Source organism: Schistocerca americana, chromosome 3 (assembly GCF_021461395.2).
Source record: "Schistocerca americana isolate TAMUIC-IGC-003095 chromosome 3, iqSchAmer2.1, whole genome shotgun sequence".
NCBI classification, from domain to species: Eukaryota; Metazoa; Arthropoda; class Insecta; order Orthoptera; family Acrididae; genus Schistocerca; species Schistocerca americana.
Window position 1 is genome coordinate 751,308,637 of NC_060121.1, and position 27,494 is coordinate 751,336,130.

General features: G+C 40.8%; 1 protein-coding gene across 1 annotated transcript in view; it reads right to left on the reverse strand.

Annotated features, from left to right (window-relative positions):
• LOC124606721 (drebrin-like protein) overlaps positions 1-27,494 on the reverse strand; it is a 205,742-nt gene that overhangs the window by 80,421 nt on the left and 97,827 nt on the right. Inside the window, exon 6 of the mRNA XM_047138751.1 lies at positions 20,925-21,110. Coding sequence (XP_046994707.1) covers positions 20,925-21,110 — 186 coding nt within the window. The remainder of the gene's footprint in view (positions 1-20,924; positions 21,111-27,494) is intronic.

The following is a 27,494-nucleotide window of genomic DNA, read 5'->3' on the forward strand; positions in this document are numbered from 1 at the left end:
AAATATCGACGAACACACTGAATTATCAGCAGAGGTAAATAAAACCAAACGGAACACAATAAACATGTGGTTACTGTATAAAGTATCAGAGAGGAGCAGGTTACTATAGTGCGTTTAAGATTAGTTGTGTCTTTTGACATTTGGCTCAATGGAGGGGACGTGACGCCATTGCCCAGGTAACACCAATGGCGAGACGGCTTTTCCTAGCACGCCACCAGCGGTTCGGTTGGTAAACCGCCTCTATTGCCATGCCATGAATAAACAGTACCATGTGATGTCGCGGATTAGATGCATATCTGCATACGTTAGCTCTCGTTGTACAGTGGTATTCTTTTTTTTGAAATGTTCTGCACCCATCAAGGATTATGAACAAGTGTTTTGTGTTGGCGTTGTATTAATAAGAACACTGCAGCAAGTCTGAACACAAGGCTCTAAAAATTGTTAAGAAAACGTTCACCGGCTGTGAAGATAATGTTCTACTGCAAAATATTCCTCCAAATTCGACAACAGTAATGGACAATGCGCGTACTACTCTTTTGTTGTGGATAAAGCAGATATTTCGCTCTGGGTAGAAAGAAACCTTCCATTGAATAAAGTTAAAAGAAGCATATATAAGGCAGAGTTAATGGAACTTATAGTGCTCTACAAGCCACACACTGCACACTATCAGGTCGATGAACTAGCTGGCGCTTAAGGCATAGTTTAATCACGCTTTCGCTGTATCATGCTCATTTAAATCAGACAGGGAATATGTGGGCCTAAAGTGAAAAGTAATGTGGCAAGAAACAACAAGAAATTTACGCGCAGTTTGGTTTAAATGCTAACAAAAGAAGCCACTGTAAATGTCACACCACACGACTAGTCTTGAGTTGTCAACCATACCAAGAAAGTAATTGAAGGGAGGGATTCACGAAGGACTGTGACGGGTTTTGAGTAATATGTAACTTCTCTTGTTGGCAAGTCAAAATCTGCTTCTTTTTCCAGAACACAGCAGAGTGTTATTAAAATTCTAATGCAGTTGAAAAAGAAATTGCCACAGAATACTGAAACAGTATAACATTAAACTAGGAATTGAGGGCAAGACAGATCAATAGTTTATGAAAAACCCCATTCTCAGTATAAACATCAACGTGTAACTTACTCACTTGTATTGTTGCAAAACAAACAGCAACTCTTGTTTCGGTTGCTATCTATGGCCCTTACAAATTACATTACTTCATCGAAAAAATCTGCAGTTACTTTAATATCACGATAGATATGGAAGTTCCACATATTAATCATATGGTAAAATGCTCTTCTCTTTGCATGCTGTCATTTGCCAAAATCTTGTTTTGATATCTGAGAATGTTTATGATATACGAGGGATTTCTGAATATATCTTTCTGGCTTTTTCACTGGCGCATGAGTCGCTCAGCACACGCTGGCAACTACACTTCCCTCAACTTGCCCCATACTGAACTGTCAAAAGTCGTAACTTATTTTAAACACACTATAACGTCACAAGTCTTAATTTTAGGGTGCAAGAAGTTGCCACAAAACATGGAAAGTTTAATAGCAAAAATGACTCAGATTACAGAGCTGGTAACAAAAGGCAGCTGTTGCCTGACCTTGAATGAAAGAAGCATGCTAATGCCAAATAATGCAACTGAGAAGTGGCACCAGGAGCACATCTGAAGCCAACTGAATATGTCAGCCTGCCATATGTGCACAGTAGTGACATTAAGTGCTGATACATACTTCCTACAGAATATACGGCTGAACAGATTCAAACCTAAAGGAGATGTCCATCCTGCTGTATTTATTACAGGTTTTAGGAGTATATTGACATCAGTATGGATTGATGATGAAAAGATCTCTTCCTGTGCTAATAATTTGGACTGACATGCATCCGACTGGGGAATGCAACAAGATGAAGTAAGAATAATTGATGCTAAATCTAAAGCAGCCTGTTTGGCAAAGTATTGGTCAAGATATGCAACAGAATATTCAGAAGAGGCCAACGGAAAACAGAAAACAGAATTTTTGGAGAAGGAATTGGATAAGAACTGGTACTTCAGTGGAAACGATTATCAGTATAGCTGATCAGACAAGACAAATTTTCACACCAGTACAGAATGAAGAAAGAAGAGCAAGTGACAGAACTTTTAGAGATTCACAGTGGCAAGTACCGTAAGCACAGCAATAGGCCAGAACCAAATCGGCACAGAGAGAACAGATTGATGTGTAGGCAGAACCAGAACTGCAATGGAAACCCAACCATAATTTCAAGAAAAAAGATGTGACAATCATAGAGATGGCAAAGTTCAGTGTAGACCTTGGAGAGAAAATGAAAATGATAACTGATCAAGTCTTGAGCATGAACAATTTGATGAATAAAGACACCAAACCAACAGAGACAATAAATTAATAACACAACAGGTAGTTCAAAACTGGACCCAGTTTAGAACTTCACAAAAAGGATAATCATTTTCAAACAATTATAACACTGGAACTTAAAAACACAGGGAGGTGGGACTACAACAGAAGCAAGTTACAGTGATGAAAGTTACAGATCTGAGTGGTGAAGAAGAAGAACTGCTCTAAGAAGAAGAAAGAAAAGTTGAGAAGGATGCCATTACTTCTATTAGTGAAATGAAAGTACATGGAGAAGGGACTAGCATTGTTTTGCATTCAGAAAGTCAAGTAACAGAGGTTTCAAAAACTTTCTAGAGAAACTTTTAAAGAAAGTTGCAGATATTCACGAATACCAGTTACCATATTCAAGATTATAGGTGCTGCGGGGGAGCAAAATAAGCCTATCAAGAAGGAAATATTATCGGAACTGAAACTTGAGGAGTTGAAATACAATCTTGATGAATTTCATAAGTCAGTGTTTGTAGGTGCTGAATAGATGTCAAAGCATGGAGTAGGTCTGAATTTTGTTAGTGAAGACATGAAAATAAATAAAGAAGAGGCTACAAAAATCATCACGTTTAATTACTGGAAAGACAACCATGATGACACTTGTTCTATCTTGCCAGAGTGTGTGAAGTAAGGTTAGAAGATCTGTAGATTACTGAAGAAGCAGCTCTAGATGTATTTGTGAAGATATCTGAGTACAAACCCATCCAGAAGAAGTTGTATTACACAAGAATGAAGAAATTGTCAATAAAATCCTTGGAATCTAAGGAGTGGAGCTGACGGGAAGACAAATTACCACAATGTGGGATAAATATCAGACCATAAAAACCTTTCTATTGTGTGTGTGTGTGTGTGTGTGTGTGTGTGTGTGTGTGTGTGTGTGTGTGTGTGTGTGTGTGTGTGCGCGCGCACATGCCTGCATGCACCTATTGACAAGTTACTGCTTCCGCTTTGTGGTGACTAGTTCCATTTAATCCAAAAGTAATGAAGAAATTTGTAGAAAAGGTACTACCAGAGATATTGTTGGCAGGAATAATAGACTGGACAATCAAATCAGCAACATCAGTTTTGTTGTGGTTTAAGTTATAAATGCTCACCACTGTGATAGTGAACTCTGAACGTTGTGCTTAGTTTTAAGCAGTAATGCTCAGGCCACTTGTCAAAGAAACAGTGTTAAATTTATATAGGGAATGACAGAAATATAGGGTGTGACACTTTTGCCTGACTCCATTGCATTTATGTGCACTATGCAAGATGTTTGGTGAGAAACGATGCTGAGACCACACATAACTCTTGGATGTGTGGTGACAAATGGTGACACAACTGAGAGCAATCAACTGAGCTGTAGTAGCCACAGCACAAATACACCATGCTGTGAGTGGCTGGCGGCTGGTGAAGAATGAGATCAATCTACGACGCATGTCCAGAGGGCAGTGTGAGGTTGGCAGCAGTGGGGAATGAGGTCACGGCACAGAGACAGCTAGTGAGACAACAGCTCAGCACTCGACTGGAGAGGTGCTTGGGTTTGTTGGGAAAATGTTTGCAACTGTTGGTGTTGTATGTTTTTCTTATTATTAATATTTTATTTAACAGGTTCTCAAAAAAATATTTTATTGGTGGGAAACAAAAAATTATTATCGTATTGAATAATTTTTTTCTCTTTGATCAGTGATTTCCTGCTGAGAATTAGAGCTTTTGTCAATGAATGAGTTAGTGAATAGTTGACGAAATAAACGGTTAGAGTAAAACAACGAATTTAGAGCATCCTGTTACATGTCTATAAAGAAGTTTTGTTTAAAGGATAACTGATTGGTAATTTGCAGATGTCATACATAGACTAGTTATTTCTTCTGTATTATCTACATCTACATCCATACTCCGCAAGCCACCTGACGGTGTGTGGCAGAGGGTACCCTGAGTACCTCTATCGGTTCTCCCTTCTATTCCAGTCTCGTATTGTTCGTGGAAAGAAGGATTGTCGGTATGCTTCTGTGTGGGCTCTAATCTCTCTGATTTTATCCTCATGGTCTCTTCGCGAGATATACGTAGGAGGGAGCAATATACTGCTTGACTCTTCAGTGAAGGTATGTTCTCGAAACTTTAACAAAAGCCCGTACCGAGCTACTGAGCGTCTCTCCTGCAGAGTCTTCCACTGGAGTTTATCACCTCCGTAACGCTTTCGCGATTATTAAATGATCCTGTAACGAAGCGCGCTGCTCTCCGTTGGATCTTCTCTATCTCTTCTATCAATCCTATCTGGTACGGATCCCACACTGTTGAGCAGTATTCAAGCAGTGGGCGAACAAGTGTACTGTAACCTACTTCCTTTGTTTTCAGATTGCATTTCCTTAGGATTCTTCCAATGAATCTCAGTCTGGCATCTGCTTTACCGACGATCAACTTTATATGGTCATTCCATTCTAAATCACTCCTAATGTGTACTCCCAGATAATTTATGGAATTAACTGCTTCCAGTTGGTGACCTGCTATTTTGTAGCTAAATGATAAGGGATCTATCTTTCTATGTATTCGCAGCACATTACACTTGTCTACATTGAGATTCAATTGCCATTCCCTGCACCATGCGTCTATTCGCTGCAGATCCTCCTGCATTTCAGTACAATTGTCCATTGTTACAACCTCTCAATACACCACAGCATCATCTGCAAAAAGCCTCAGTGAACTTCCGATGTCATCCACAAGGTCATTTATGTATGTTGTGTCAATGTCTACACAAGTGTAAGTGCATTTACATTGTGTGTAATCTAATTAGGATTTTGTAACATTCATTTACATTTCAAGCTTTAATTTCTTAGTGATTCACATGTGAACTTTACAACAGTTGTGTGTTCATTAGATATGAAGGACTTTATGTGAAATCTAAAGGATTTTTATATGTCCCTGCCCTCAGCTCAGGGCTTCCTACATTTGCTGAGCAGTGAACTATGCTCTTATACATATACTATCAGATCACAAGTATATAGACATCCCTATGTAATGCAGAACTACTAACAGATGTCTCTAGAGACCTACATGTTAGTACAGAAGGAGGCAGGGAGAACTGTGCTGGAAGCAGAAAAATGCTAACAACACAATGGGTCAGTCAGGAGAGCTCAGTAACTTTGAACATGACTAGTCACTGGATGTCACGTGGGAAGCAAATTCTTCAGGGACATTTAAACACTTATAAAGTTGCTCAAGTCAACTGCTGATGATGTGACTGTGAATTGGAAATGCAAAGGAACAAAGACCAGGCAGACCTCACATGCTGACAGACAGATACTATTGAACATTGCAGGAAGTGGTGAAGAAGAAGAAGAAGAAGAAGAAGAAGAAGAAGGATCCCATGAAATAAGAAATAGGAATCGTTAGAGCCTCAAAGTGCTACCAGCAGTCCAGCTAGTACAATGACTGAGCATAGGGTGTTAAAAAGAATTGAGTACAATGGTTGAGCAGCTCCTGATAAGCCACAAATTTCAGTAGTCTATGGTAAGTGACAGTTGAGGTGGTGTAAACAGTGATGTCAGTGGACAATGGAAGTCTGGAAATGAGAGATTTGCAGTGATGATTCACCCTTATCCTGTGCAATTCACAGGGACGGTTTAAGCCAACACATAATTCATACCAAAGGGTTTCTCCTGTACTCCATTCATGAATGATTTATGGACAGAAATATCATAACTGTTCCTCTGTATATGCCTATTTTCTATACTTTTAACTTGTAATCATTTAAAGAAATGCAAATTGATGAAAATTAATATGATTCTTGATTTATACTGGGACATGGAACCAGAATTTCAAGTATAGTAGTCTATGTAACGCATAGGACCTCTCCTGTTGCATCCTTCATTTGAATGTTTTGACAATTTCTGTGACACTTGAGATGATTAAAGAAACTTTTGATGATGCAGTCATTTCTTCTTTGAATCATCCATTAATCCAACTTGGTAATGGTCTTGAACCAGAGAACAATACTCAAGGATGGTTGAATTGCTTAGTGGATGAATTACACTTTCTTAGGATTCTTCCGATAAATCTCAATCTTGCTTTGCCCTCCTCAAGTGCTTGTTACACTGTGAATTAATTCAGATTTACACACTCAGATACTTGACAGTTCTGACTGACTCCAGTGATCATGTAGTTAAAAGACATGGAAAAATTAGATTTGATTATACTCAAGATCAACTGTCACTCTTTGTACCAGGTACTGAACATTTCCAAGTCATCCTAACAGTGTCACCTCCTCAAATACAATCCCTGCTGTTGTACTGCTTGACTACATAATGCAGGCAATGTAGCTATGCAGCTCAGTGGTGATGAAGGACTGTATACGGTGGAGTGTGCAAAAGAAGAAAGGAGATGGGGAGCGGAAGTTTGTGAGGGTAGCTAACAACTGGGAGAGGGAGGTGATAGTTGCAGGGACAGGAATGTGTGAGGGAGAGGTAGCAGGTGCACACGATAAGTATGTGGCACTGGTACTGGTGAGCTCATGCAGCACACAATGGTGTGAAAGAGTGGGCTGGACAAAGGAAACAGACTGCAGAAAGAGGGTGTGCATCCAGGGTGAGTGAAATTTGCATGTAGTGACAAACAGCCAGAAGTGGCCACCTGGTGGGACACTTTCATTATTGGCCACACCAATTTACTGGCTTGTTCATCTTTCCTTTCTCAATAATTAGCTAATAGCTCACTGCCCAAGTCAATGGACATAGGTGTTGTGAAATGAATGGATGCTTCTGGGTCTACCATCTTATCGTATCTTAGATTTTTTAGACAAGAAACTGAAGCACGTGAGCAAAATTTTATTTAAGGGCAAACCACTGGACAAGTTATTTCTAAAATACAGCAGTATTTCAAAACTCAATCTCTATGAAGCTTTCTTACAATTACCTCTGTACAAAGAATCACAGAAAGTCCTCTTGATAAACATATTGCATAAGTTGTAAAGGTTCAAATATTTAGTTTTCAGGGTGGTCAGTGCCCCTGCCATGTAAGTAACTACTGCAGGATGTCCTAGGATGCACAAATTACCTTCAACGAAATTGTTTTGACGAGATCCACAATAGCAAAAACTTAGCAAACTTGTGGTGTCTCTTTCACACCATCCAGTCTGCAGGCCTCAAATGCAACCTTAAGAAATATTTTTTTTTTTTTTTCATCCGTTGGTGGGATATCAAGAGCATGTTATCTCTTGCAATGGTATTGAACCCACACAGAAGCTAGGCGAAGCCATCACCGCACAAGGAATATCAAGGAGTTCCAGTCTTTCTTGGGGATGGTCACATATTACGGCAAACTCATCTTGGATGTGGCATCAACTGTGCACCTACTAAACAATCTGGAGAAGAAAGGCGTCCCTTCTGCCTGGTCAGACGTATGTGAGCAGGGTTTCAAGTCTTTGAAGGTGGCCTTCTTCTCAGCCCCCCATTTCTTGACATGTTTCAACCAGTAAACAGTTGGTGTTGGCAACAGAAGCCTCTGACCAATGCTTGTGGGTCATCTTGGTTCATAGAGACATGGACAGCTCTTCTACCCTATTATTCAGTCCTCTTAACATTTTGATGAAATAAGCTAACCTTCCGTTTCTGTAGACTCGTAAGTATTTTGTGGGGCTCTTCTGTCTGATCACTTTCATGTCAAAAACACTCAATGTTGCGCCAAAGAAGTATTTGCAAAATGAAAAGGAGGTCCTTACTATTATCTTAGTGCTGCAAAAAAATCCATATTTTTCTATATGGGATGAAGTTTCACCAAACTACAGATCATAATCCATTACTCTCCCTCTTCAGTCTGGCAGCGAAGCTACATGAGAGGACTCCGACTGCCTCAAGCTTAGAGCACTTTTTCTCAGCAGGTTCTGTTATGAAATTCACTTCTGCAGTACTGCATAACACACCAATGCAGACCACCTTTTCTGTCTTTCGATGAGACCTGACCTGGATTCGATCAAGACAAGACTTCGTGTTTCCATTTGAATGAAGAAGCTCAACATGTGGTGGACACTTTCCCTATCACAGTAATCCATGTATCTGCAGTGATGGCAAAAGACACCAACTTACAACAAGTGCGATTATACATCCAACGTGGTTGGCCCGACTGCATTACCAATCAGGACTCCATTGTTTTCACCTTCACCACTGTCTCATCCTAGTGGACGGTGTTCCCCTTCTTTGTCGCATCTTCTGCTCCCTCCACCTCCTGCTCCTGGGCCATTCCTGCCTTCAGGTGCGCCACCCAGTGTGCCACCTGTGACTCCATTCTCACCCTCCTCTGTTTGTTGGCAACCTGGAATGGACCGGAAGTTAGCGCACGACCGGGCTGTGGTAGCAGCACTACCCCAACCACTACTCTTCCCTTTTGTGCCGGGACCCGATGTGTAGATGGCATCAACTATGCTCCCTGCAGCGGAGACATAGAGATGCTGACTGCGCTGTCAGGTGGACCCTTTCTGGCTCTACACTTCTCTTTGAGATGACCAGGAGATGGTGAAGCCAGAGAGACCACCTGACACCTCCGATGACGTTGGCCTGGTTCGGGACACTGCTGAGATGCCTGGCCAGACATGGGTTGCTGCGTCAAGATGCAGCTCGGTGTTCCCCCATGGATGAAGGGGTATGGTAATCCAATGGACTACCACTTAGGCATCAGACACTGGCTCTGATGTCTCCAATGTCGGCCAGTAGGTCAAGACATGGTGGCTGAGTGACAGCACATGACAAATACGTAGTCGCATTCAACGCCAACAGCCACACACATGCATATAGGAAATTACCACCCAACACTCACCCTCATTCTGTTCTGGCTCCATGTGCAACTTCCTACATTAATGAACTGTTTGTAACTGTATTACTACATGGCATCCTGATATTTGCATTTGTTGTTAAACTTGATACTTGTCATTAGAAAATATACTCGTTCTAGAGATGACAGTGTGTTTCTATGTTGTGTGTTACAACATGGTCCTACTGTCTTTATTCACCTGTATTAGGAAGTTAATTACTGAGATCACATTGTAGGATCTGAATAACTTTGCCACATCATTTTTTCCTAGAAGAATCCTTTAGAAAATCTACACCGAAGTCACCACAGACTACTAACTGCCTGGTGAGAGACAGCATAATAAGGAATCCAGATTCCTTATAAACAGTTCAAAATTTCCCAGTGGGGATCTATATACAGTTACAATTAAAAGTGAACTATTTTGCAGTATTAATTCACAAGCAAACACTTCCATGTGCTGATCACTACAAAATGTTTCTGAACTTGTGCTCTACCTTAATATATGCAACAATTTCTCGTTTTCCCATATTACTTCTGCAAGGGTACATGCTAGAGTATAATCAGTTACACATAACTTATCCAACTCGTTATGTGGTGCTCACAGAGATCAGAGATCTCTAAATTTTCCAGTCAGACAAGAAACTCTTCTACCCTATTACTCAGTCCTCTTAACGTTTTGATGAAATAAGCTAACCTTCAGTTTCTGTACATTCTTAAGTATTTTGTGGGGCTCTTCTGTTGACTTTTTTTCAAAAAAAGATACCCGAATCTTGATTCTAACTTAAGAAAGGTACCCCTATGACACCAGTAACCACACGAATCTTGCTCTGCGTGATGGTGCTCTCCCCCTTCCTTTGTGTTTACATCAAAAGAGGAATACAGTAAAAATGTTCTCTGCAGTAATTTGTCATGCACCATTTATCCAGATCAGACCTGTTCAGAAGGCTGCTTCGCACGTGTTCATGCCACAATAAAATGAGAAGGCCACAAGAATTTAAGATTTTCTGTTTGATGAGTGAGTCGCCCATTCCGCAGCCAGCAGAGTGCAAACCAGCCATATCACAAAGGCATAATTATGGAATTAATGAACAATGTTTTCCAATCTTTCTCTGAAGTGTCCCCCATTTTAATATTTTAGGCCAACTTCTAATGCTTGTCAATTCCCAGAATACTATGATTCTTATTCAGCATTTATATCTTTAGATATTATTGAGTTACCTGTGGCAATCAATATGTCATCATCTCTCCAGTCTGTATTCCATTCAGAATTTAAAATTTCATAGCTGTTTATAGCAGTTGATTTCACTTTTTTGCTGCAGAAATTATGTGTACATTACAACTATTAATATGTGAGGGTTATTCTGGAACTTTAGTCTGAACATTTCTGCAGGTACCTAATACTGGATTTACACTTTCTTTTTTTTGAGCTGTGAGGAAGTGTAATTCCTTCTATAACAAATACAGATGACATGGTCTTCAATCTTAGGTATTAGTCATGCTTAATGACCAGAAAGACTCTTTTTACCTGAAAGACCGATCTAATTTCCTCTTGAGTGTAGTACAGGCATGACCAGTTCCAGGAGATACCATAATTTTTCATAAAAGAATGTGCTTCAGGAAACCTGCACCTAAGATCATTACAGAATAGATGGTCTGTTGTAGCCTTCCAGATGGTTCCAAGCAAGAGTACTGCACTTAGTTTTGGGAGTTGTGCTTTTACCTTCATGAGAGAAGATAGCTTTTGTCTCTACTTCAGCCAGTGGCCAAAAGGATCTGAGGACAGCCTCAAGACACTGGTGATGGGCATTACTGGGGGCAGCATGAATCACGACTTGCAGCTTGGTTCACACAGTGTATCGATAGTTGTGCCTCCAGAAGATAAGTACTGGTCAGGCCACCTGTCTCTCTGCGTGTTCCGCAAATTTCTCTATAAGATCAATTTTTGGGAATATAAGGGTCATGAAAATATAGGTGGAGGTGAATTGAGGAGGAGAAAGGGGAGGAGGAGGAGTAACACAACCTAAAAACTCTTGTTTCACCTGACCCAAGTAATAACACCTCATGATGATCACTTGCCAGGGTAATAGTGAAGACCTCAATGACAATGATGACAGAGATGAAGATCATTGGTACAGGAAAACTGGCAAAAGAGGCAGTACAGCTTTTAGGGATGATGTAAAACAAATGGAGCATCTGTTCTCTGGGTCAGGTGCGGCTACCAACAGCATCTGGTCCCCATGTTAGGGGTGACTGGCATTAACTCAATAACATGCCTGGAAGCACAGTGTTTTACAATGAAGCACCAAAGCAACTGGTATAGGCATGTGTATTGAGATATGCAAACTGGCAGAATATGGCACTGCAGTCAGCAATGCCTATATAAGACAAGTGTATGGTGCAGTTGTTAGATCAGTTACCGCTGTTACAATGGCAGGTTATCAATATTTAAGTGAGTTTGAGCATGGCCTCATAGTCGGCGCACGAGTGATGGGACACAGCATCTCCGAAGTAGTGATGAAGTGGGGATTTTCCCAAACGACCATTTCATAAGTGTACCATGAATATCAGAAATCCAGTAAAACATCAAATCTCAGACATCACTGGAGCCAGAAAAAAATCCTGCAAGAACGGGACCAACAATGACTGAAGAGAATCGCTCAATGTGACAGAAGTGCAACTCTTCCATAAATTACTGCAGATTTCAATGCTGGGCCATCAACAAGTGTCAGCATTCAATGAAATATCATCAATATGGGCTTTTGAGGCCGAAGGTCCACTCATGTACCCTTGATGACGGCATGACACACAGCTTTACACCTCGATTGGGCCCATCAAAACCAACATTGGATTGTTGATGCTTGGAAACATGTTGCCTGATCGGACGAGTCTCATTTCAAATTGTATCGAGTAGATGGATGTGTACGGATATGGAGACAATCTCATGAATCCATGGACCCTGCATGTCAGCAGGAGATTGTTCAGCTGGTGGATGCTGTGTAATGGTGCAGGGTGTGTGGAGTTGGAGTGATATGGGCCCCCTGATATGTTTACATACGACTCTGGCAAGTGCCATGTACATGAGCATCCTGTCTGATCACTTGCATCCATTCATGTCCATTGTGCAGACCGGTGGACTTGGGCAATTCCAGCAGGACAATGCAACATCCCACACGTCCAGAATTACTACAGAGTGGCTCCAGGAACACACTTCTGAATTTAAACACTTCCACTGGCCACAAAATCCCCAGACATGAACATTATTGAGCATATCTGGGATGCATTGCAACATGCTGTTCAGAGGGGATCTCTAACCCCATGTACTCTTATGGATTTATAGACAGCTATGCAGGAGTCATAGTGTCAATTCCCTCCAGCACTACTTCAGACATTAGTCGAGTCCACTCCATGTCGTGTTTGTGGCACTTCTGTGTGCTTGTGGGGGCCCTACACAATATTAGGCAGGTGTACCGGTTTCTTTGGCTCTTCAGCCTAAAAGCCAATCGCCTCCCATAAATTCAGACAATGACTTCAAATCTTCAATGAAATTGCCACAGGTGAATAGAGTAAATTGCTCAGAACCTCACACTGATGATTCATAAGTCTAGGATTCTGGGGAAGCAAATTCGAGAAGAAAGAGTAAAGAAATAAGAGAAGCCACATACAACATAAGAACTATGAGACAAGCTGCAACTTTGAGAGACTAGAGAAAGAATTTCATGATATTAAATGGGATATCATTGGTATCTGTAAGACACATCTACAAGTGGAAAAGGCTGAGACCCTTCCATCAGGTAATGTCATCTTAAGCACTAAATCTTCCATAAATGTAGTTGCTATTCTAGTCAACAGCAATATCATAGAATTCATACACAACATGGTTTGCATTTCTCCTAGAATGATATATGTATTGTGCTTAGACTAAACAGTAGGTTTTCCATGTAGATCATTCTGATCTATGCTCCAATCAGCAATTCTGATGAAGAATGGGGCTCAACAACTATACAAAGTTATCACTAACTTAAAAGATTCTGTGGAGACACAATGAGTATCATAAGAGATTTCAAGGCAAAACTAGGACAAAAGAAAGATAGAGGCTCAGGAAACTTTGGGTTAGACTGCAGAAATGAAAGCGGTGAATGAATGCTAGAATATCTTAGAGATGAAATTCTCTATTGCCTGAATACCTTCTTTAAGAAGCCCATCTGACATAAATGTACATGGGAGATCCCTGACGCTCAATTAAAAAGTGAAATAGATTTCACTCACACCAACAAGAAAAAGAACTGCAAAGATGTGTGTCTACTCAATAACTACGACACCTGAAGCGATCACAGACCAGTTCGAGCGACCTTCACGTTGATCCTCAAACCTGAATGGTGAAAAATAATAAGGACACACACTTACAAGAGCAAATGACTTAGGGAAACAGTAAGCATCACTTCAGCAAGCTTTATCTGAAACATTTGGTCCAAAAGAAGATCTTAAGTCCTTAGAAGTAAATGAACTCATTAAGAAAATTACAAAAAGCATCCAGATTGCAGCCATCTAGATCCCACTACAGAAATCTAACAAAAGTAGCTGACTTTGAGTTAGAACCATCCAGATCATCAAAGAAAGGAAGAAAATGGACAGGGATACAGCAGAATATACAACTCTGAATAAGACTATCCAGACTGAAATAAGAAAAGATCTGAGGAAATTTAACAATAACCTTATCATTGTAAATAGCCAGAACACAAAAATTTTAAAGACCAGCATGTCTACAGAAAGATCAGAATGATGCAAAAAAGAACAAGCAAGGAGAGTTACAGACAGACATAACATTATTGAAACTGTTAGAGATTTCTCCTAAGAGCTGTACATTGTGACCACTATCCAGGGAAGAACAATTAGCCAAGAACAATATAGAGGAAGAAGCACTGGAAGCAATCATTGCTTAAGTTGAGAATGCACTTAAACAACTAAAAAACAAAAAATCCTCTGGGGAAGATACGATGGCTAATGAAATGCTGAAACTAGGTGAAGCCAACTTGCTGGAAGTTGTGAGGATACTAATCAATAAACACACCAACTGTGTAAGAATACCATAAAAATAGAAAAAAGCTGAAGTGATACTGCTCTTCAAAAAGGCTGATAAGGCAAACTTTGAGAACTATCATTCGGTTAGTTTGTTATCATGTCTTTACAAACTCCTGGCTAAAACTGTAACAAATCACCTCACATGAGAACTGGATTTATATCAATCTGTCGAGTAAGTGGGATTTCGGAAAGGTTTTTCAATAATAGATCACATCCAGAGAAAACAACCAAGTATAACTTTAGGATTCATCTGGCCTTTAAAGATTACTGAAGAGCTTTTGACTCCCTGCAGATTTGAGCAATCATGAAAGCTCTTGAAAATGCCATGGTAAATTCAAGATATATCGTCATCAATAAGCTCCTAATTGGCAAAGGAGATAATCAAGGTGAAACCATCTCCCTGAAAATGTTCGTCCTTGCATTTGAAAATGTATTCAAATCACTAGACTGGAATAACAGAGGAATAAAAATCAATTCTTATATCTGAACATGAAGATTACGAATAACTAAAGAGTGTGAAGAACTAAATCTTGCCTTTGTAAAGATTATCTTGGACACAAAAATCAGTAAAACAAAAATACTATGACCAGACAACCAGACACTTACATTCAGAAACTAGTCTATAGAAGATGAAGTCTGGATGAATACATCTACCTCGGTCATAAAATTAAACTAGGGAAAAACAATTGACATGGAGAAATTCAGATAGGACTGAGCTGGGCAGCATTCCAAAAGGTAAGATTTTTATCTTGATCAACAAGGATGTCCACCGAGCGAGGTGGCGCAGTGGTTAGACACTGGACTCGCATTCGGGAGGACGACGGTTCAATCCCGCGTCCGGCCATCCTGATTTAGGTTTTCCGTGATTTCCCTAAATCGCTCCAGGCAAATGCCGGGATGGTTCCTTTCAAAGGGCACGGCCGACTTCCTTCCCCGTCCTTCCCTAATCCGATGAGACCGATGACCTCGCTGTCTGGTCTCTTTCCCCAAACCAACCAACCAACAAGGATGTCCCAAATAACGTGAATACTATGTGCATGTTACCAGTTATAACTTGCAGCCTGGAAACAATGACTCTGATTAAGGCCAAGTAAGACGCTCACAACAAGCCATAGAGTGACATATGCTAAGAAAGTCACTCTCTGGAATAGGATTGTATCAGAGGACATTAGAAGAAAAACAAAGGTGAAAGATATCTTACAGAGAACTGCAAGCCTGAAGTGGCAAAGGGTTGGACATGTAGCTCAACAAGACCACAGCAGGTGTACCCCTTGAACTGTTTTCTGGAGACCACAGAAACACTGAAGACCACAAAAGAGATGGCTTGATAATGTGAAGCTGTTAGTTGGAACACGATGATACCAAGTGGCTCAAAATCAACAACAATGGAAATATAAGGAAGAGGCCTAAACTCAGCAGTGAACTGTGATAGGTTGAAGAAGAAGTTAATTGCAATCTGGATGATGATTAATAGAATTCAGTTAAGGTGGCAGCACATGAGAAAACAGGCAGATGGCCTTCATAGTATCTCCTCATAACACTGTCACTTGTAACTGGCTTCCATATTCATGTTCCTTAACTTACGAGACCCATGAAAGAACGTGATTAGTGATGATTTTATGTGCACAACAGCGTGCCTTGGCAACAATGTGGCATGTTACCCAGTAATATGTATATGAGTTGTAATGTAATGTGGCTGCATGCTGCTGGTGGCATATAACTTGTGTGGTGTCTTTCTGCCAGCCGTATACCGAATGCCATTATGGGGTGTGATGCCTTTACATCACAATATAGGTAGTGTGACAGTCCCAGTATCCTCTCGGAGATGTGCCCTCTGTAGGTCAGCAGTGGTGTGTGAGATCAGTATTACTGTTCAAGTTTTTTCAGCCTAGATCATCCCGTGCATGTTCAATCAGATTTATGATGGGGAAATGACTGACTGGCCACTACATGTGTAATGTTCTCATGTTCAGATACTTTTTCAGCAAGACAGGTGTTCTCAATCATTATCATGTGAAACTCAGTTCAGTACACACTGAGAAACAGATGCATTTATCATTGGTGGATGTCATCACCACATATAGCATCCATTTCATTACTCCTAGGAAATATATGCTGTCATGTAGATTCACCTACCATGACGACAGACCAGACAAAAGCCAAGGTGTTGTCACTGATATCTTTGAACAACATTGGCCAATTGTGTGATTGGATTGAAGAGTTCCTAGATAACAGAACGCAGCATGTCATTCTCAATGGAGAGAAGTCATCCGAAGTAAGAGTGATTTCAGGTGTGCCGCAGGGGAGTGTCATAGGACCGTTGCTAATCACAATATACATAAATGACCTGGTGGATGACATCGGAAGTTCACTGAGGCTTTTTGCAGATGATGCTGTGGTGTATCGAGAGGTTGTAACAATGGACAATTGTACTGAAATGCAGGAGGATCTGCAGCGAATTGACGCATGGTGCAGGGAATGGCAATTGAATCTCAATGTAGACAAGTGTAATGTGCTGCGAATACATAGAAAGATAGATCCCTTATCATTTAGCTACAAAATAGCAGGTCACCAACTGGAAGCAGTTAATTCCATAAATTATCTGGGAGTATGCATTAGGAGTGATTTAAAATGGAATGATCATATAAAGTTGATCGTCGGTAAAGCAGATGCCAGACTGAGATTCATTGGGAGAATCCTAAGGAAATGCAATCCGATAACAAAGGAAGTAGGTTACAGTACGCTTGTTCGCCCACTGCTTGAATACTGCTCAGCAGTGTGGGATCCGTACCAGATAGGGTTGATAGAAGAGATAGAGAAGATCCAACGGAGAGCAGCGTGCTTCGTTACAGGATCATTTAGTAATCGCGAAAGCGTTACGGAGATGATAGATAAACTCCAGTGGAAGACTCTGCAAGAGAGACGCTCAGTAGCTTGGTACGGGCTTTTGTTAAAGTTTCGAGAACACACCTTCACCGAAGAGTCAAGCAGTATATTGCTCCCTCCTACGTATATCTCGCGAAGAGACCATGAGGATAAAATCAGAGAGATTAGAGCCCACACAGAAGCATACCGACAATCCTTCTTTCCACGTACAATACGAGACTGGAATAGAAGGGAGAACCGATAGAGGTACTCAGGGTACCCTCCGCCACACACTGTCAGGTGGGTTGCGGAGTATGGATGTAGATGTAGATGTAGATGTACATTGGCAGGGTCATAAAGTATCTCAGGAGCGGGCCAGAAGAACAGATTGTGAGAATCACTCTCTGGGCTAAACTATAACTCATACATGAATAGAACACTAATTCACTGTTCCCAGACTCACACCAGGTGGGCAACACAGAACATTGCGTGAGGGTAATTTATTTGGAAAGTCATTAATCACAAGGAGTGACTTCTCTAAGTTGATTCTACACAGCCTGAACAGAGAAATGTGACCCAGAGGCTGTCACAAGTCTTTGGTCAGAACAGGTGCTGTGTTAATTGGACATCTTTGTGTTCTTCAGGCAAGATGATGAGCCCAGTATTGACTTTTAACATAAGGTTGATTTTCCACACACTGTTGTATTTCTCTTTCCCACTTGGAATCTTCTCCACAGATGTGAAATGATACTACAAACAACACTGAACTCCCAAGTCATCTTGTACAGACTGTGACAGATATTAAATCGCTCAATGGTGTGGATATGCTCTTTGTCATTCAAATGTGTCCTCTGTGCCATATTGCTTCCTTTGACTCCAATACTGTGTGTCAAACGCAGTCAGAAATGCTGTACACAAAAACTATATTCACATGGACTGCTGCAGACACAATATATGATCTCATACTGGTGTGCCCTGCACAGGATAGAGTAACTTGGAGAGCTGCATCAAACCAGTCTTTGGACTGAAGCCCACAACAACTGGAGTGCCAAGTATGTCAGGTGTTTCACCGAGTTTTTCTGCCACATTTTAGACCTGTAACTAATGAATAACAATGCATAGTTTAACATTAGTTGTGATAAACAGGATATAATATTGTTTTTAAATGTAGAAATTACAGATTAATTTACAGTGAGTCCAAAAAGTATTCATCTAGTTGTAATTTTTTTTAAAAACTAAGTATACGTCACATGAAAGGAAGGGAACATAAAATGTGAACATCCAGTCATACACAACAAGCCTTGGTAAGCCATTTTTATTGATGGACAAGGAAATGTATACATCCATAGCAATAATAAATTTGCCGAAATGGAGAATTTATTCAAGGGCTACTTCAAAAAGTATTCATCCACTCTTTTTTTTTAATTTACCTACAATCTGAAAATATGATTTCAATTACAAAAATTAATATTTAGTGGGGTTTTCATTTGCAGCTATTACTGCTTATAGTCATCTGGGCATTGACTTGACCAAGTTTGCCGTGAGAGAGGCTGGAATTTTGTCCCATTCGTCTTGAAGTGCTTCTGTTAGGTCTTTCTTGTTATAAATGTGTCTTCTCCTGATGCTATCTTCAAGTACTTTGCGAAGGTGTTCAATTCGATTAATGTCTGGGCTCTGAGGAGAGATGTTAAGTTGTTTTGGGGTATTGTACAGGAGCCACAGCCTTTTATTTAGAGCCGTATGCTTTGGGTCGTTATCTTGTTGAAAAATGTAATTTCCATGCAGACCTAATTTTTCGGCACTAGAATTCACATTGTGCTCTAAAATGTTGATATACAGGGCTATTACAAATGATTGAAGCGATTTCATAAATTCACTGTAGCTCCATTCATCGACATATGGTCACGACACACTACAGATACGTAGAAAAACTCATAAAGTTTTGTTCGGCTGAAGCTGCACTTCAGGTTTCTGCCGTCAGACCGCTCGAGAGCGCAGTGAGACAAAATGGCGACAGGAGCCGAGAAAGCGTATGTTGTGCTTGAAATGTACTCACATCAGTCAGTCATAACAGTGCAACGACACTTCAGGACGAAGTTCAACAAAGAGCCACCAACTGCTAACTCCATTCGGCGATGGTATGCGCAGTTTAAAGCTTCTGGATGCCTCTGTAAGGGGAAATCAACGGGTCGGCCTGCAGTGAGCGAAGAAACGGTTGAACGCGTGCGAGCAAGTTTCACGCGTAGCCCGCGGAAAATTGCCTCATGCCACAACTGGAGATCGACAGCACCGACTTCATCTTTCAACAGAATGGAGCTCCACCGTACTTCCATCATGATGTTCGGCATTTCTTAAACAGGAGATTGGAAAACCAATGGATCGGTCGTGGTGGAGATAATGAACAGCAATTCATGTCATGGCCTCCACGCTCTCCCGACTTAACCCCATGCGATGTCTTTCTGTGGGGTTATGTGAAAGATTCAGTGTTAAAACCTCCTCTACCAAGAAATGTGCCAGAACTGCGAGCTCGCATCAACGATGCTTTCGAACTCATTGATGGGGACATCGTGCGCCGAGTGTGGGAGGAACTTGATTATCGGCTTGATGTCAGCCGAATCACTAAAGGGGCACATATCGAACATTTGTGAATGCCTAAAAAAACTTTTTGAGTTTTTGTATGTGTGTGCAAAGCATTGTGAAAATATCTCAAATAATAAAGTTATTGTAGAGCTGTGAAATCGCTTCAATCATTTGTAATAACCCTGTACATATGGTGATCCATTGTACCTTCTATGAAATGTAATTTTCCAACACCTGCAGCATTCATACAGCCCCACACCATCAGGTAGCCACCATTGTGTTTAACCATTGGCACAAGATTGCAGGGCAACATCTCCGCATTCTTCTTATGCCACACCAATCACCTGCCATCCGACCCGAATACGTTATATTTACTCTCATCAAAAAATATTACTTTATTCCATAAGTCTTCCTTTATGAATCTATGTTCCATTACAAAATGAAGACGTTTCTTTCAATTCTGCTAACTGACCCAAAATTTCTTGCGAGTTACCTGGCTGTGATACCCATATGTTTTGAAGGTTTTTCTGATTGTGTTGGCACATACCTTCTTTCCCCTAGACTCTAACTCCCCAGCCAACTTAGGAGCACTGATTTTAGGTTTCTTCTTCATTTCGCTCATGATAAATCTCACGTCTGCATCAGTCAAAGTGTGAGGGCGTCTGGTATGTGGTTGGTTCCTTAATGATTTTGTCGTGCAAAATCGATCAATTATCAACTGAACCATCGATCTAGGTCTACCGAGTACTTTAGCAATCTCGTAAGAAGATTTGCACTTATTATGTAAGCACAGAATATTACTTTCGATCAGCGTTGTCTCACTACCCTTACGGACCATGGCGCTAATTGCATTGTATCGGCACCATTCAGAATCACAACAGGCAACAGGGTGGGGCTGCGCACTATTAACTCTAGTGTTTGCTGTGGGTCAGCATTATAGTTTAATCACTGTACGCAGGATTTTGGCATAGTCAGATGGTGGATGAATACTTTATGAACTAGCTCTTGTATTACATTTTCTATTTTGTTAACCTCGGTGTCTATTTGGATGTATTTCTTTCCTTGATTTTCAACAAAAATCACTTACCAAGGTACTTCTTACGTGAGTGGCTCTTTAGATTTTGTATACATTTCTCTTCGTGTTACACAAACTTTGTTTTCTAAAAGATATGCCGCTAGAAAAATACTTTTTGGACTCACTGTATATACAAGGGACTAACCTTGTTGCGTTCCTGTCGCAGTCTTTCACTAGCATCAACACGGGGTTCAGCTACTTCCTCTGCATCCACTTTTGCAGCTATTATCTCACGATCATGCTGTTCTGCACTGCGCTCTGCCTCACGCTGCTGGCTAATGGTACGAGTGCGTTCCTCAATACGTGCTTCACGTTTTGCAGCTTCTGCCAACTGCAGGATTAGTATAAATTTACAGTTATGTAGTAGTAGATTATTCACAAATAGAGTCATGTTCTAGTCTACGTGAAAGCAAAATTTCTACAAAAATTTCACATTAAAATTAAATTGTAAAACAAAAGTTATTACATGAATACTATTGGGCCTCCTCCCGGACAAAATGAAAAACTGGATAACATCAAAAGTGGAAGATACAGCAGTGGAAAGTATTCAGAACTGAATGAGTTTAGTAGTTGATATTCTTATGAAAAAAATAAAGAGAGATTGAACATTACAGTTCAGCTTTCAAATTTGTTCTCTCTCTCTCTCTCTCTCTCTCTCTCTCTCTCTCTCTCTCTGTGTGTGTGTGTGTGTGTGTGTGTGTGTGTGTGTGTGTGTGTGTGTGAACATACTGAAAAATAAGCTGATTTATGACGTGCCTATCAGCTACTCAACATACAAACTACAGAGTATTTTGGCTATCATTATTTATTATATTGTTTGAATCTCATCCAGGATTTTCTGTTATCATCTTAGTGTAAATAGTTATTCATATGCAAATCTCAATCTAGAGGAATGCAAAGCCTATGAAAGAAGACAAAATAAGTATCTCTGTTCAAGCTCTTGGGAAATAGAATCCAAATCAGAGGCACAATGATTAACATGTTTATCTTGTTATATTTTAGAGATTTCTATAAAGCAAAGTATTTCATACTGGCAATGCTGACTGTCTACATATGACAACTGAGCTGTGAATATTATGTGGATATACAATGCCATCCCAAAAAATGGAGGCAAGCTGGGGCATTGTAAGAAATGCTCTTCATTTCACTGCACATGTTGTCAAGAGCATTGTCACAATAAGCTCATTTCACAACGTGAGTCTGTATGTTATAAAGTAAAGCAGGAAATAGAGACAGGGTAGGGAGACTACAGGGTTTGATAGGTATATCACTGAAATTAATTGCATGAAGCAAGGATAATGTAAGAGACCTCTTCAGGGAACACCACCTTGTCATAACACGGAGTGTGCAGGTAGAGAGGTTTGCACATTTGCACAAAGCTTAAGATTATGCCGGTGGTAGCGTAGACCCTGGCAGGGTCTCCCAAGCCGCACAGGCCTCAGTGGATGAACCTGACAAAGTGTGTCCCACAACACCCCATCTCTTCCAACATTCTTTTCCCCAACTCAAAGTCTAACAGGATCCATATTGAGAGGTTCGTGGCATATGGAAATAAAAATGGAAATGAGCGTTTGGCGTCATTGGCCGGGAGGCTCCTTACGGAGCAGGTCCAGCCGCCTTGGTGCAGGTCTTATCACATTCAACGCCACATTGGGCGACCTGTGCACCAGGTGGGGATGAAATGATGATGAAGACAACACAACACCCAGTCCCAGAGCGGAGAAAATCCCCGCCTCAGCCGGGTATCGAACCCGGGCCCCTTAAGACGGCAGTCACGCTGACCATTCTGCTATCGGGGTGGATGGCACATGGAAAGATGTGTCATGAATGGAATCTCAGGGATAGTGGGTGATCTCCTGAGTAATTAGCCTTACACCAGCTTGGGGTTCTTCTGGTGTTAACCCAACATATCCCCAATGCTCATGGGACCAATATGGAAAACACAGAAAAAATTAAAAACTGAGGGACTTATTAATACCTCAAATACCCAAACATTAGGTATGTGAGGTATTATCAAGTCCCTCAGTTTTTAAATTATGGACACACCTACAACCGAACACTGGGTGTAGGCTTTTCCACAATTGAATTGGGGGACAAATCAGTGGAAGATGTGAAAAATGTCGCTGAGAAGCTGGGCCAGATCAAGATCAGAGCATTGCCAGGGGAGAAGACTGTTCCAGAGTGAAGGGGTAAAAAGACCCCTGCCACTTGGAAGAACTGGAGAGAAAGAGAAAAGACTTCATTACCCCCATTTCCCAGGATAAATGATTACAAAACAAGCTGTGGCAGAAACTGGGAAACAGACCTATGATACTGCAGCCTCAATTTTTAGAATAGCAGTAGTCCAATACGGATATACAATTGTTCACACCACCTCACAGCATGAGGAGCTACTTCAGATGGCTCTCTCAGAAAAGTTTGGCGAAGATGCAAATGAAGGCCTCAAATTCAGGAAGGTCTACCTTGACCAAATATGACTTTGTCTGTAAGGGGGTGAGAACAGTAGACTGGCTAAAGGAGATGGTGCCAATGATATCTCTGTGGGAGCAAGTGAAGCTGCTGGTCAAGACAGCAGAGGAACTCTCTAAGGCTGTGAAGATATAAATCTATGTACCTAGATTACTTAAGGATGATACTAGAAAAACCGTGTTCGAGAAAGTATGGATGCAGAACCAGAAAGTGAATAATTAATCAGAAGGTTACATCTGACAGCCAAACCCTTATGGTGGAATTCTGTGAGAAATCCCCAAACTCAATGCGTGAGCAGTGCCAGAACTGAATTTAGGTTTCTAGCAGGTTACTGTCAGGGTGATTAAGGGCTTCAGAAGTGACAATTGCAGCAAGTTGGTGACTGGAAGTGTTGCAGATAAACTTAAGGGGCCACTGCTGCCTTGAGTCGCCTTCTGGAAAGACAGGAGGTGAACGTGGCCCTGACCCAGGAATCCCGCTTACATAAACAGAGTGTATAAGGCCTTGGAGGAAATGGGAGTGAACTTGATTTATGATAGATAAAGGGAAAAAACTTGTATTTTTGTTGTTGTTGTTGTTGTTGTTGTTGTTGTGGACTTCAGTCCTGAGACTGGTTTGATGCAGCTCTCCACACTACTCTATCCTGTGCAAGCTTCTTCATCTCCCAGTACGTACTGCAGCCTACATCCTTCTGAATCTGCTTAGTGTATTCATCTCTTGGTCTCCCTCTATGATTTTTACCCTCCACGCTGCCCTCTAATACTAAATTGGTGATCCCTTGACGCCTCAGAACATGTCCTACCAACCGATCCCTTCTTCTAGTCAAGTTGTGCCACAAACTCCTCTTCTCCCCAATCCTATTCAGTACCACCTCATTAGTTATGTGATCTACCCATCTAATCTTCAGCATTCTTCTGTAGCACCACATTTCGAAAGCTTCTATTCTCTTCTTGTCCAAACTTGTTATCGTCGATGTTTCATTTCCAGACATAGCTACACTCCATACATATACTTTCAGAAACGACTTCCTGACACTTAAATCTATACTCGATGTTAACAAATTTCTCTTCTTCAGAAACGCTTTTCTTGCTATTGCCAGTCTACATTTTATATCTTCTCTACTTCGACCATCATCAGTTACTTTGCTCCCCAAATAGCAAAACTCATTTACTACTTTAAGTGTCTCATTTCCTAATCTAATTCCCTCAGCATCACCCGACTTAATTCGACAACATTCCATTATCCTCGGTTTGCTTTTGTTGATGTTCATCTTATATCCTCCTTTTAAGACACTGTCCATTCCGTTCAACTGCTCTTCCAAGTCCTTTGCTGTCTCTGACAGAATTACAATGTCATCAGCGAACCTTAAAAGTTTTTATTTCTTCTCCGTGGATTTTAATACCTACTCTGAATTTTTCTTTTGTTTCCTTTACTGCTTGCTCAATATACAGATTGAACAACATCAGGGAGAGGCTACAACCCTGTCTCACTCCCTTCCCAACCACTGCTTCCCTTTCACGTCCCTCGACTCTTGTAACTGCCATCTGGTTTCTGTACAAATTGTAAATACCCTTTCCCTCCCTGTATTTTACTCCTGCCACCTTCAGAATTTGAAAGAGAGTATTCCAGTCAACATTGTTAAAAGCTTTCTCTAAGTCTACAAATGCTAGAAACGTAGGTTTGCCTTTTCTTAATCTAGCTTCTAAAATAAGTCGTAGGGTCAGTATTGCCTCACGTGTTCCCATATTTCTACGGAATCCAAACTGAGCTTCCCCAAGATCGGCTTCTACCAGTTTTTCCATTCGTCTGTAAAGAATTCGCGATAGTATTTTGCAGCCGTGACTTATTAAACTGATAGTTTGGTAATCATCACATCTGTCAACACCTGCTTTCTTTGGGATTGGAATTACTATATTCTTCTTGAAGTCTGAGGGTATTTCGCCTGTCTCATACATTTTACTCACCAGATGGTAGAGTTTTGTCAGGACTGGCTCTCCCAAGGCTGTCAGTAGTTCTAATGGGATGTTGTCTACTCCCGGAGCCTTGTTTTGACTCAGGTCTTTCAGTGCTCTGCCAAACTCTTCACACAGTATCATATCTCTCATTTCATCTTCATCTACCGTATTTACTCGAATCTAAGCTGCACTCGAACCTAAGCCGCACCTGAAAAATGAGACTTGAAATCAAGGAAAAAAATTTTTCCCGAATCCAAGCCGCACCTGAAATTTGAGACTCGAAATTCACCGGGAGAGAAAAGTTTTAGGCCGCATCTCCAAATCGAAACAAAGTTGGTCCATTGTAATATGAGACACAATTTAGGTCGAATGAATGACGATAGAGCTACAGTAGTTTCGTTAGAGTCGTAAGCTTAGAAGTTAAGCTTTACCAGGTAGCCATTGCTATGTGTCAGGCGCTCCGTCTGTATTTATAAGGGTACCCTTCCTTTTTCATGTGCTTCGTCTGGTTTGAATTGATTGCTTATTTTTCTTTCATCTGATAAGTGCCGTTTTCTTTGTTATAGGTGTTTACGTCACTCTAAGCTGAAGATGCATTACTGTACTGTGTCACGCATTGTTTGTCACATTCTGATAATGAGTGTTTACGGCCTGTCATCGCTCACGGCATGGCTTCCCTTTGTGCGTGCTACCGCCGCTTACAACTAAAAAAAAAAAAAAAAAAAAAAATGGCAAGAGACTGCTATTTGTTGTTACTTACACTGCTGCTTCCTTTGATAATGATCAACAAGAACCAAATAATAGACTGCGTCTGATAGAACATATTCTGAATGAGAGTTCAGCGAAAATTTTTCTCTGTTTGAAAATCTCTGCAGATGCCTCTTTAATTGGTTGGTTGGCTGTTTTGGGGAAGGAGACCAGACAGCGAGGTCATCGGTCTCATCGGATTAAGGAAGGACAGGGAAGGAAGTCGGCCGTGCCCTTTGAAAGGAACCATCCCGGCATTTGCCTGGAGTGATTTAGGGAAATCACGGAAAACCTAAATCAGGATGGCCGGACGCGGGATTGAACCATCGTCCTCCCAAATGCGAGTCCAGTGTCGCGCCACTGCGCTCGGTGCCTCTTTAGTACATTACATTCTGCACAGGAATTTGAGTCATCTTAGATTTAAAAATCTAGTCAATTGCCGTGCTTCATTTCTGACTGTATCACTATTACGCATAAGAATAATACGAATATAAACATAACATGATATGCATGTTCTTCCGCGTTTGCTTTTGTCTCACTCTAGTTTCGTAGTTTATTAGGCAGACAGAATTTAAATGAGATAGCAGCAAACACGAAAGAATACATGGTAAAATGTTTATATTCGCATTATTCTTATGGTGAAGAGAATACTGCATGTGATTCACAATTCATAAAAGTTCCTACCAACATTTTTCAGAACTTCCGCTTACTTTGCACTCGATTCTAAGCTGCAGGTGGTTTTTTGGATTACAAAAACCGGAAAAATGTGCGGCTTAGATTCGAGTAAATACGGTACATCCTCTTCCATTTCCATAATATTGTCCTCAAGTACATCGCCCTTGTATAGACCCTCTATATACTCCTTCCACCTTTCTGCTTTCCCTTCTTTGCTTAGAACGTATTTTTGTTAGAAATGAAATTTCATTGATGCCTGTGGCGAATTTCTGTTCCAGGGACTTAGTGATGATCATAATGAAACAGTGCAAGGGAGGAAGCACGAGGTAGTTTGTACTGGCCTCAGTTTACCCTCCTTGTGAGGACAGTACTACTCCTTCCCAGGAAGTGGTGAGATTGGAAGACAGCTGGTTGCACCTGAATGAACGACTGTTGGTTGGATGTGATGTCAAAACCACAAACTGGTGTGTTGAGGCAGCAATACCAGCAGCCATGTGATTATCTACTTGAATACCTATAGGAGAGCAATCTAGAGGTTTTTAGCAGGGGTAAGAAACCTACTTTCAGGAACAGATGACGGGTCCATCTTAATAGGTAGCTACCTCAAACAATGGCATATAGGGATGGAGCCACCCTTATCTGAGCACATGCATATTAAGTTTGGAGTTGAAATGGGTGTTAGAAAGTCTAGGAAAACAGATTGGGGCTCTTACAGAATAGACCTAAACTGATGATTATCTGAAGTTAAAATTCTGCATAACACTGCAAGAGTTGATAAACATGAGAATTATCGCACAACAGCTTAACAGCTGATGCATCTAAGTTGTCAATAAGAATAAAATACAGAAAAATTGAAAATAAAATTGAGG